The sequence below is a fragment of the Achroia grisella genome, unplaced genomic scaffold, assembly GCF_030625045.1.
Source record: "Achroia grisella isolate CSIRO2021 unplaced genomic scaffold, CSIRO_AGI_Agris_v1 utg669, whole genome shotgun sequence".
Classification (NCBI taxonomy): Eukaryota; Metazoa; Arthropoda; class Insecta; order Lepidoptera; family Pyralidae; genus Achroia; species Achroia grisella.
Window position 1 is genome coordinate 235,146 of NW_026712988.1, and position 13,330 is coordinate 248,475.

Here is a 13,330-nt window from a genome sequence, read left to right on the forward strand (position 1 = left end):
CGCTGACGGGGTACCAGTGGAGATAAGATGAGCACCAGGTCAGGTCAGTTAGTCCATCGTGTTAAATTCACCATGAGTCCATAGGCTACGGTAGCCATTTACTATCAGATGGGTCGTATGCTTGACTGCCACCACCGCATTATAAAAAAAATAGTTTTGCGCTTTGCCTTCACACAGACGCGTACAACGAAACTAGTGTGTCATTGTGTACATAAAGATTTACCAAATCACAAATCCCAAACCAGTTCGGTACACTGTTGATATTAGATATTAGCTATATACGCGACTATGTCTGATTAAATCATAAATACATTTCTATAATGTTACTTATGTGAAACTTGAGAACATCTATACATAATATCGCGTGACGTTAAGTGACGATGAGTGATATTACGTAATGCAGTTATATTTTTTTATTTGAAAAAGATTATAATAAATCTTTGTATACAAATTATTATATCTATAGTAACTGTATTTGCGTTTGAGATAATATCCAATCATTTTTGATATCCAATCTGTGCGGCGATGACCAAATCCTTAAGCAAAGTTCAGTTGTATCAACAGTCGATAAGTGTATGGATACCGTGAGTGCTGTGTGCCGCGAACTTTCGTTGAACAATCTAGTGACGGTAGATGAAAAAACTGCTGTCACCTATCTACATTGACATCGCTGTTACTCCAGTCAGCTCGTGACCACGGCTAGTGCAACCTAGTCGAAACGTCGAGAGAGGTAATTACCTTTATTTGCCATAAAATTATTCGTATTAAGACCCGGTTAATAATTTAAATAATGTATATTAAACATGATAGTTTAAAAATAACTATCAATTCCCTAGTTAATAACTTAAGAATCCGAGCCACATTATGAAATGAACCAACCAACCAACCATAACTATAAACTATTTAATATTTTGACCCTAACAAATTAGTGCTAGTTGGTAGTTCGCATTCACACATTTCAACTTAAAAATGTAAACTTACAATAATTATTTAAAAGAGCAACACGCAAGTTTCAACTAGTATTTCTTGTAATGAGATAGCTTTCCGAAAGAACGGTAGATAAAAGAAATAACTATGACTATTCAAAAGTGCTTAAATTAAGTTTATTTAAATAAACGATTTTGTATATTATTCTATTTTAAATAAATGCTTTTATTTTACTTATAAAATAAATATGTAACTATATCTGTTTGGGTGGAATCTTGCAACTCAATTTGGAAGCAGATATCTCCAATGATGTTTTTTTTATTTACATTTATTTAAATGCGTTAAAAAGTATAAAATTAAGTTTTCCTTTAAAATGTTTACTGTAATTTATAACGTCATTAAACAATTTATAAGATGTAAAAGATTGATTCATGTTTTTTTTAATATAACAGTGTGTTAACGAGAGTTTAACTGTAAAATAATAAAGTGATTTTTTTAATTTATTTTTTATATTTTTTAATTTCTTTTTATAAATGTCTCTTTATCACTGTAGCCTAAAGTTGAAAGTTGGAAAGAAAATTGACAAATTTCGTGATAAAAACACAACTTTGTAAATTGGCGTATATCAGGATCCAGCCAGAATGCAAAAATTCATTTCAGAGAGGTTAATTGCAAGTCGGTACTCGCCAGTCAGCTAACAGCAAACAAAACGACACGACGTTTCTTTTTTCCAGCGGCTGTTTCCCCTGGCGACATTGCGACACCGCGATACTCGGTGTCGCGACACCGAGTGGCGACACTTGACACTTTTGTCGCCAGTTAATTGGCACGCCCCGCTAAATGTTCTTTTATAGAACACCGTACTTTTATACTTTTTATTTTGAAGTGAAACGTTTTGAAATTCAGTCTGTTAGCGGGGAAATAATGTGGTGTTTGATGCTCAGATGTTAACAGGAGAAAAATTATTTAAAAAACTTTCTGTTATAATAATAATAATAATGCTCTTAGATTCTGCCCGCATTGTACGCCGGTTTCTCTCCCTGGGGCCCTGAACCCCGGCCGACTGTGCTTCTGCCGGGGGTATGTTGCCATCTCCTCTCCTTAAGAGGGGAGATGAGAATTTTTGGATAAAAATAATAATAATAATAATAATAATAATCTCGGGACAATTCACACAGAGCCATCTGGACCCAAGTTAAGCTAGCTAGAGCTTGTGTTATGGGTACTAGATAACTGATACATATACATAGATATTTATTTTTTGTAAATACATACATATTATACATAGAAAACACCCAGACTGATACAAACAATCATACTCATGAATACAAATATTTGCACCGTACGAGGAATCGAACCCGCGACCATCGGTCGTAAAGCGGTGTGCTTGACCGCTAGACCACCGAGGCCGTCGCTGTTATGTAACTTAATAATACGTAGTTCGTTGAATTGAAATTCAAAATAAAAAATCATTTAGGACATTTTAGTCGCTTATGAACGTATTTTTTTTACATTATATTTATTTTCCCTACCCTGGACGGTAGGGAAAATAAATATATTCAGTATAAAGATCCGATTGAGAAGAACTGGCAAGAAACTCAATTGAATTACTTTTTTTTTTAAAGCCAGTTTATTTACAATTTATATAGGTGTCTATGTCTAACATTAAATGAAAATCCCGTGCATGAACAACCATTGCCATGCGCGCTCGTCATAATTGTTCAGTGAATGAAGTGAATCTAAAATTGTATATTGAACTGTACGATTTTGTTCTTGATAGAGATGACTTGAGAGAAATAAAATGTGGTGCTGGAGAAGGATAGAAAGATACAGCTGGAAAGATAAAGTAAGAAAAGAAATACTACACAGAGTGAAAGAAAAAAAGGCAGATATTGAATACTGTAGAAAATAGACGAGGAAAAATTTTAAAGCATTTTATTTAAGTTTTCCGAAATAAACGTAAAACCAATTGTAATCCTATTATCCCTTGATACTCAGTATTATTACTAATTTTTATTATTAATTTCATACCCGATTTAGGAAAAAGTCTCTTTGTTACTAGCTACTCGCCCTGGCTTCGCACGGTTGTACATGTATTATATATATATATATATACATGTAAGAACCACTAATTATAATGACGACTTAGGCTTTGAAGCCGGCTACCAGATTTTTCTACAATATTGATGTGAACCCTAACATACAAATATATATATATATATATATATATATATATAACAAAGTCTCTGTTGCTGTCTCTCCGTCCCTATATATGCTTAAATATTTAAAACTACGCAACGGATTTTGAAGCGGGTTTTTTTAACAGATAGAGTGATTCAAGAAGTTAGAATAATATATATATATATATATAAGATATATATAATACATGTACATCCGTACAAGCCGGGCCGAGTAGATAATATGCTATATTACTGTAAAGTTTCTTCAAAATCCGTTCAATAGTTTTTGCGTGAAAGAGTAACAAACATCCATACTCACAAACCTTCGCGAATATAATATTAGTATTAATATATCATTTATCTAGAGAGATTGAATAAGCAAATCATCAATGGCAGCCTCCAGCCCAGCAGCTTGAACTTACAAATGTCTTGAACGGAAGTGGCCTCGTTTGCGAGCGGAAGTTGCGGAAATCAAGCGAGATTGAATTATCACTTTGGAATACTTACATCTACTGTTGAGCCTACAAAGATAGGCGAATAAATAATTGACTATATCTATAGTTTATATTATACGAGCTACACGTCCCGGCTTCGCACGAATGTACATGTATTATATGTACCTTCCTCTCGAATCACTCTATCTATTAAAGAAACCGGTTCAAAATCCGTTGCGTAGTTTTAAAGATTTAAGCATACATAGAGACAGACAGCGACAAAGACTTTGTTTTATATTATGTAATACTATCTGAGCGGTAGAATAAAAAAAATGTAACTATTCAACTGTTATATTAAGTTTATTTGAATAAAGATTATTAATATTATAAACATTTATTTGAAAAGAATACGAGCTGAGTTTCTTGTCAGTTCTTCTCATCTCGAAATCATTCCGAACTGACGGTAGATTTGAGATATCATAAGAGTATGTAATAGACCTACATATTTATTATTTTGAATTGAATTTGACATAAATTTCTTTTTCGAAAGAATTTCTTTCATTACGCTTGTGCTGAGGTAGAGATTGCAAAAAGTTGTCTCTTTCTAATAAGAAAAACTATGTTTGTCTTGGGACTAGCCCTAACATTTAGGGTGATGAAAAATACATGTTGGCCGATTCTCAGACCTACTCAATACGCTCACAAAATTTCATGAGAATCGGTCAAGCCGTTTCGGAGGAGTATGGGAACGAAAACTGTGACACGAGAATTTTATATATAAGATTTAATTCATTATTTTGAATACTTAAAATTGTAATTGTGACATAATTATCTTAAAAATGTAATTACTATTGACGTGCCATTGTGTAACGAGATTTGTTACATTTGTGAATAAAACAATATGAAATATGAAATATATGATAAATTTGACTAATCATTTAAATTAAATATGGTCAAATTTCGACCATTGGACGACCAATTCTTATTATATTTATTCATATGATTTATAATTTGTTTCCCTATAACGACTATCTTATCACTACGACTGATTTAATCTTATTGTATATTTATATTTGACCCTAATAAATTAGTGCTGGTTGGTAGTTTGTATTAGGGGGAAGGGCATTGTTAGTAATGTGGACTGATGATCCCATTGCTAGCAATGTACCATGTCAGGTCGACCTCCACGCGGACCTGGCAACCATCGTGATAAATTCCTGCTGAATTTGTCACGGTAGGCTAACTGACCTGACCTCATGCTCATGTTATCATCCTCCACTGGTACTCCGCCAGCGTAAACCATTAGCGCAGGCGGACGCTCCATTCCATTATCATCCATAAAAAAAAAGGTAGTTTGTATTCACACGTTTCGACTTGTCATTGTAAAATTACAAGGATTATTTATAAGAGCAACACACAAGTTTCTTGCTCGTTCTTCTTGTAATGAGACAGCTTTCCGAACGAGTGGTAGATAAAAAACAAATTGTTATGACTATTCAAAAGTGCTTAAATTAGGTTTATTTGAATAAATGATTTTCTATTCTATTCTACTACAACATTTTTACTTAACTGACCGTATTGTCAGATAATCGTCTTTGTGAAATCATTAATACAGTACGGAAGTACATACCTACTATACCAATTGAATGGTGAATTGGTGTAGTAGATAAAAAATATTATTAAAATAAACGAACACGAAAAACAAACTAGTATTTGACAACAACTCACCAGGTGACTCCTCAGGCATATCTGTGTAGTGGTGCGGCGCGGATGCCTGTCCGGCGTATAGTAGGTTCAGTTCCCGTGCCTCGTTTTCTTCTTGTGCTTGTTGTCGCCGGAGTGCCACCTATAAATGTGTGGTTGCATCAATTTTGATGTTTGAAATTTTTTATGGTTAGATCTTGATAATGTAACTTCACTGGACTGTTCAGATAGAGTAATGAGTAATTGTTTTTTCAATGATTTTGAAAAGCAGATTTAAATGTAATTTTTATGTCTGTGTAAGCATTTTGTATAAGCCCATCTGAAAATCAGCGCTGGAAACTATTTCCAGCATCATGCTGAGTTGTGGTCCACATTGACTCCGTTTTTTAATGTGTAATTATTCTTGTATTTCTTATGTTATTACTGTAAAAACGAGTTAATAAAAATTCTATTCTATTCTATTCTTTTTTTATTTCTCTAGTCCATTCCTGCGCCATCTACCACTTTCTGTCTTCTCTCCTCTACCCAAAACTTGTCTAGAAGAGATTGCTTAAGCGATAAGACCTCCTTTTGTACCTTATTACTTATTATCTGTTGGTTCTTTGTATAATTATTTATCTGTCTGGTGCAATATGGAGTTAATAAATCAATATCTAAATAAAAATTACTTTCGCATTTTTTATAATAGCTGTTACTGCGGCTTATGGTAAAAGATGGTCTATGAATGTTTTTTTTTATATTTTATAATTGTCACTATTAATATATAATTATAATAGTGTATAAGACATTAATTTTAAATTATAATATTATAGATTATTTAATTTTGATTCACTGAAATATTGCATGCCCGTAAATTGGGGCAATTAAACAGTTGCCAATAATATTACTAGCTGTATATTACAGAATATTTAACTATATAATATGTAAATAAATTACATTTCATTTCATTTCCCAATACAAGCTATCTTCAGGTTAAAATCCATTAGTAACAGGAAAATAAAAAAATAAAAAATAAAAAAAAAGCAACTAGTTTCAACACAATTCCATATTTAAATAGTAAAAAAAACAGAATCTTTATTCAAATTCATTTAATATAAGAACTTTTGAATTTTGAAAAGCGGTATTTTCTTTAATTTACCACTCATTCGAAACGCAGACTTATCACAAGAAGAATAAGTAATAAACTGGCATGCCTTTTTCTTTCGGACTACTCTAATGCTGTTGGCCGCAGCTGGCCTTTACAGCTTCACCGGACGATAGGGGGCGAGTGCAGATGACACTCCAAACCAGAGGAAGGACTTATGGAGCGGCTGAAGGCCAACTCCTGCCTGACGGTTACGACTTTAGTTTGAGGGCACCGCTAGGGGTTCGAACCTCGGCTCAGGCCGTCGTAATTTCGATCCCCGTTTGAATTGGATGGGGGATCGATCGGAGGGATCTGGCATGGCGTGTTGCTCTTTTAACATTCTAATTAAATAAACATTAACAAGGATTAGGCATACGACAATCAACATAGAAACCGCTACTCAATTATTGTGCAATCAGATATGATTATCAGCGTTAAGGGACATACAAACAGACAGTGTTTCTCATTAATAGTATTAGTATGTGATGTATTGTATACCTTATAACATACCTGTGCTGCCATGACCCGTTGCCGCTCAGCTATGAGGGTGCATTTGGCACAAACGCAGTCTCTCCACCGGCAGTAGCGTTTGTGGCCCTTAAGAGCGGATACCACCCCGTGGTTGCGGCAGCGGGCGCACTTGGGTGTCCTCTGGTGAGGGACAAAGGTGGACTGGTTAATGTTGTAGTACCATTACTAGATCTATGAAGTCTATGGTAATATTAGCTATATTCTGTACTAGCTGTACCCGCGACTTCGTCCGCGAGAATAGCCTTGACCAAATAATGAAAAAAATATTTAATGACCTAACCCAATAAAAGCCAAATGAAAAAGTTTCATCGTTTCATCTTAAAAAATGACGTCACTTCCATACATAACTCTTTCAACCCCTTATAACCCTTCTATTGCATTCAAACTATTTTATTTTACCCTCTTAAGGGTAACATTTTTATAAACTATGATGACCTATTTATTTATATTTAATCAACAGCCTCAGAAATAAGTTTCAAGCTTCTAACTTCAAAAATGACGATTCTTCCAATCTTTCATCCCCAATTTCAACCCCTTACAACCCTTTTTTTGCATTAAAAATAGTAGTAGCCTATGTCCTTTCTCAGGGTCTAGACTATCTGTGTACCAAATTTCATTTAAATCGGTTCAGCAATTTCGGCTTGAAAGCGAGACAGACAGACAGACAGAGTTACTTTCGCATTTATAATATTAGTAAGAATTAAATTTGACGCGCCATAATTAGTGAAAATCACGGGATATTACCACATTTATATTTGTGTCTTTTTTTTTAATATACATTAGAAAATAGTTATCTATTACAAAAACTCAAGCACTATCGTTGCCTGCTAACTACCACCTCTATCACAGCGCTAGGTTGGCTGGAAGAGATCTCTTGTACAGAGCCCGCCCTTGCTCACATTTTTGTATAACTGTCTTTGTTTATTAATGTAATAAGTGCAATAAAGTATATATATACTAGCTGACCCGGCAAACGTTGTTTTGCCTTAAAATAAAAATAAAAAATATAGGGGTGGACTACCCCTAACATTTAGGGGGCCTCCACGCGGTTCCCTCTGTAACCCATCGCAATAAATTCCTACTGAATGTCGATGAGCTAACAGACCTGACCTCATGTTCATCTTATCATCCTCCACTGGTGCCCAGCGTAAACCGTTAGCGCAAGCGAGTGTACCATTCCATTATCATCCATAAAAAAAATGATTACGTCCCCTTATAATTTAATAAACATGAACCGTATAATTATAAACAAAGAGATCACATTACAGTAACAACAGCGGTCGATGTAACAACATCATTACAGTATCACGTTACTTAACGTAGGGGCTGCAATTGTAACACTGTTCAATAGGGACTGTAATGTAATCTGTAACATTACAATAGCTAACACGGAAGTGTTAATATTCGTAATTACCTACCACCAACAGTTGTCGTTTCTTTTTAACATACTAGCTACGCGCTCCGGCTTCGCCCGGATGTGTGAAATATATTATGGACTTCGAATAATATAACTAAACGGCCGAAGTATAAAATAGAAATAGAATTAATCTCTATTCAAATAAAGTTAATGTAAGTACTTTTGAATAGTCACATTTTTTTATTTTACCACTCATTCCGAATGCAGACTCATCACAAGAAGAATGGGGAAAAAACTTGTGTGTTGCTCTTTTAAATAAATATTGTTTTAATTAGATTTACATTATAAGGATCAGGCATGCGACAATCAACATAGAAACCGCTACGCACTTAATGTCTGTTCAATCAGATAACATTGTCAGCGCTATGAATTTTAAATTAGATATTTTCTACAAAAACATATTATCATTTATAAATTCTTCAATTTTATAATAAGCTTTTTTCTAAATATTTTATACTAGCTACGCGCCCCGGCTTCGCGCGGGTGTACATGTATTATGCAATAAAACTTCCTCTTGAATCACTCTATCTATTAAAAATATCGCTTCAAAATCCGTTGCGTTGTTTTAAAGATTTAAGCATACATATGGACGGACAGACAGCGACAGCGACTTTGTTTTATACTATGTACTGACTAGCTGCGCCCGCGAGTTCGTCCGCGTTATAGTGATCTTCAATAAATAAAGAAAAATATTCAATAATATAACTCAAAAAATGGCAAGAAAGTTTATCGTTCTAGCTTCAAAAATGACGATCTCCCATACAAATTTTCAACCCCTATTTTATATTATCCTTTATTGCACTTGTTACATTAATAAATAAAGATAATTTACAAGAATGTCAGCATGTTTATTTTAACATTTTTAGTAAAACCCCATAAGGGTTGTTTTACTAAATATGAATGTCATATTTTCAATAATGTAACTTAAAAAATGAATGCTTTGAAACTTTGAATGCGTCTATATAATTTAGCTCTTAGGCATACATAGTGTTGGATTACAATCCAGTTTTGTACCGAACTACACGCTCCTAACTATATTATTATTGATTGTAATCTGTTTTGTATGCTAATAAATAAATAAATAAATAAAGAAAATGTTCATCGTTTTAGCTTCAAAAATTACGATTTTCCTTACAATTTTTCATCGCCAATTTATTTTACCACGTTAAGGGTTTTTTTTTATAAATTTCAATGTCATATGTATTCAATATCTAATCAACAGCCTTAGAAAATAATCAAGCTTCTAGCTTTGAAAATGACGAGTTCTTAGCTGGAATGCACTCCGAACTGAAGGCACTCTTTGACATATCATAAGAATCTGTAATAGATCTACATGAATAAAGATATTTTGATTTGATTTAGTATATATTATTATATATTAGTATCTTATCAGTTCTTCACAATTGGATCTATATACTGAACTGGAAGGTAGGGAAAAAATTAAAAATATAATGTAAAAATTTGACGTTCATAAGCGGTTAAAATGTCCTACATGAATAAATCACTTTTGATTTTGTATTTGAATATATAGGAGTACTTCTAATATATAGGATTTTTGAATTACCGATTTTTCCGAATTTGATTTTTTTTTAAATATAGGTATAAACACATAACCTTCCATTTTTTCTATAAACACTTATGGTTTTTTTTTCATTTCACAGTTTCTGTGTAATTTCAGCGACATGTCTTCAGGTACCACTACTGTTCCTTGTCAGCCGAGCCGTCGGCATTTTCCATGATCTTTGTATAAATATATAATTTTACCCCAAATATTCATAATATATATTATGAATAAATATAAATAGATATTATGACTAAAATAATAATATATAAGTAAATAATATTTTCATGTAGATAAATAAATTATTTATTAAAACGTATAATAATAATGAAATACCTATAATACAATTGAAATAGAAATAGAAATAATCTTTATTCAATTAAACTTAATATAAGCACTTTTGAATAGTCAAGTTTTTTACAAAAAGAATAAGCAAGAAACTTGTGTGTTGCTCTACTTGAAGAAACTTACGTATATTTAAAATTTGAATTTCTTTTCATGTTGTTAATAATATATTATTTCGAATTGATAAAAATTTATTGCAATAAAAATGTACAATAAATTACATTTTATTATAAAAAATGTAATAAACAATTATAATGAAATTATTATCCAATTAAAACAAATAAAGCCTATTACATAATATACTTAATACAAAATCAAATCAAAAAATACTTGGAATTAGTTGATAAATAATATAAAAACGTCCGCCTCTCTTCCACGTTGCAATGCCTAAAAATCTCATATTATGTGTGTGAATTAAATAATATAGTATAATTATGTAACGCAACATAAATAAATATATTATTAACATAATAATAAGATATCAAAATCATTACATAGTATAAAAAAAGCCGCTGTGGCTGTCTGTCCGTCCCTATGCTTAAATCTTTAAAACTACGCAACGAATTTTTTAATAGATAGAGTGATTCAAGAGGAAGGTTTATATGTATAATACATGTACACCCGTGCGAAGTCGCTACGAGTAGCTAGTTTTAAATGAACATAGGTAAAAATTTCCCATCAACATGTTTTTAAAACTTTTTTGTATTCACACACTTATGTAAACTTAAAAATGTAAAGTAATAATAAAATTATTTAAAAGAGCAACACGCAAGTTTCTTTCTCGTTCTTCTTGTGATGAGACAGCTTTCCGAATGAGCGGTAGATTAAAAAAATGTGATGACTATTCAAAAGTGCTTCAATGTAAGTTTATTTGAATAAATGATTTTCTATTCTATTCTATTCTTTTAACAAATTGTTTTCTTTACCGAGCTTTACGATCGCGTAATAACTGTATCCTACTACCATTTTCAAAAGGTTAAATATTACACGATATTAAATATATATACAGTGGATATATATATATGTCATTTACTTGCATCGACGACCTCGGTGGTCTAGCGGTCTAGCACACCGCTTTACGTCCGATGGTCGCAGGTTCGATTCCTCGCACGGCACAAACATTTGTATTCATGAGTATGATTGTTTGTATCGGTCTTTTCTATGTATAATATGTGTGTAATTACAAAAAAAATATTATCTATGTATTTGTATCAGTTGTCTAGTACCCATAACACAAGCTTTAGCTAGCTTAACTTGGGTCTAGATGGCGCTGTGTGAATTGTACTGAGATTATTATTATTATAGCTACCAATGAATGTGCTATCTAAACATGTTTTTTAATAATTTTTATATTTTAAACAATACCGCGAAATTATTTTTATCCAGCTCTACAATCAGAATGCAGAAGATTGAGATAACAGAAACAAACTTTTAGTACATTTTTCTGTCCTATTAAATAAATAAAATTACTGCTATTTGTAGGAATCCTTTGACTGTTTGTTTGTTTAATATTTTAGCTGTAATTCAAAATAACTGAATTTAAACAGAAAAACTGAGATTAGCTGGAACAAACAGACAGACAGACAGACAAAATATATAAAAAATGATTTTTTGGTGTATGTACCGTATTTACATTCATATGCATATAGTAAAAAACGGTTATTTCAATATTACAAACAGACACTCCAATTTTATTTATATGTATAGATTTAATGAAATCAAGCAAACATCAGATCAAATATTAAAACCTATCGATTAAAAAAAACGCTTCAAAATCCGTTGCGTAGTTTTAAAGATTTAATCATATATAGGGACAGACAGCGACAGCGACTTTGTTTTATAATATGTAATGATTAGGATTTTGTATATCTCTATCTACCTGATTGGAACTTTCTTAACAATACCATCTATGTACAGAATAGAAAAACGAAATCACTAAATATATCTATATAAGTATATTTACCTGATATCTCTCAGAGGCTCTGAGGAAGAAAGGCGGCAACGCGGCCAGCACGGGATGCTGCACAAGTTGGGACACATCTACACCGTTCGGCAGCGACATTTCCATAATACAACAGTAACTCAAACAAAACAGTACCTATACAGCTTTAATATACACTCAAAAACTATTGGACATCTTAAAAAAACTGGCAACACTGCAACTGTCAAACGTGAATTCACGTTATTAATTTAGAACGCGCTACAGTTAAGGCAGCGCTCCACGACGAGTTGTTACCAACACTGTTGCTTCATTTTCGGCACGCGGACAAACTGACAGTTGCCGGGGACGGGCCGGGGGACAGACAGACAGAGAGGGAACGAGTGCGAAACGACACACTGTATACATGCGATAGCTGCGTCCCACTCCCTCTGTAGTGTTAACTGTATATGTTGTATCAGTCGGTTATATAAAATGTAGACAGATGAGAGCCCCCCGAGGACCAATGGGAGAGCGGCTCGTCCCGCCTCCCGGCAAGCGATTGGTGTGCTCGACTGCTGAAACTTAATTTAAAAAGGTGACTTTTTTGAGAACCGGTTTTTGTAACCGGACAAAGCCTATTGAATGAAGCACAAAAACACAATTATTATTTGTTATACGCGTCGGGGATTCCAATCTATTTTAATATTTATTGTTAAGGTTTTGTTCTATTGTTGAAGCAGTGGCACTGCGGTTCAGCGCTGCGTGCTCTCAGGTCAATATGGTGCATGTTTCCTTCATTGTTCTGTAATGAGATCGAAATATCCGATTCTGAACACATTATGTTTGTATGATGCAGTCTCTCTAATTTATTCTGACATCAATTGATACTCGTATTTCTTAGATCGTTAACAGATATATCTCCATATAGTATGTTATTGTAAAATGAATTAGATATATGATAAATAAAACTGTCATACTCGTGAACGGGTGCTTGTGGGAACTGGTATGTTCGGGTTACGAACACTGACTAGACTATTTGCTTTTGCATACGGTCAGTATTTTCCCCAATTTGAATTTAAATGAATCTGTATTATTGTAAACATGTACAACATTTATTTGAAAAGAATACGAGCTGAGTTTCTTGTTAGTTCCTCTCACCTCGAAATCATTCCGAACTGACGGTA

The 13,330-nt window shown here is 33.0% G+C and overlaps 1 protein-coding gene across 4 annotated transcripts in view; it reads right to left on the minus strand.

Moving 5' to 3' along the window:
• Positions 1–12,436, minus strand: part of LOC131849959 (doublesex- and mab-3-related transcription factor A2) — a 37,129-nt gene extending 24,693 nt beyond the window's left edge. The window contains exons 1-3 of one of the 4 annotated variants that reach the window (XM_059200098.1): positions 12,189–12,436; positions 6,882–7,022; positions 5,270–5,387 (exon numbers count right to left, since the gene is read on the minus strand). In XM_059200098.1, the coding sequence (XP_059056081.1) occupies positions 5,270–5,387; positions 6,882–7,022; positions 12,189–12,293 (364 nt within the window). In that variant the 5' untranslated portion in view covers positions 12,294–12,436. Of the gene's footprint in view, positions 1–5,269; positions 5,388–6,869; positions 7,044–12,188 lie in introns of all 4 variants that reach the window. The other 3 variants (XM_059200097.1, XM_059200096.1, XM_059200095.1) reach the window with 3 other exon arrangements.
• Positions 12,437–13,330: the final 894 nt, after the last annotated feature.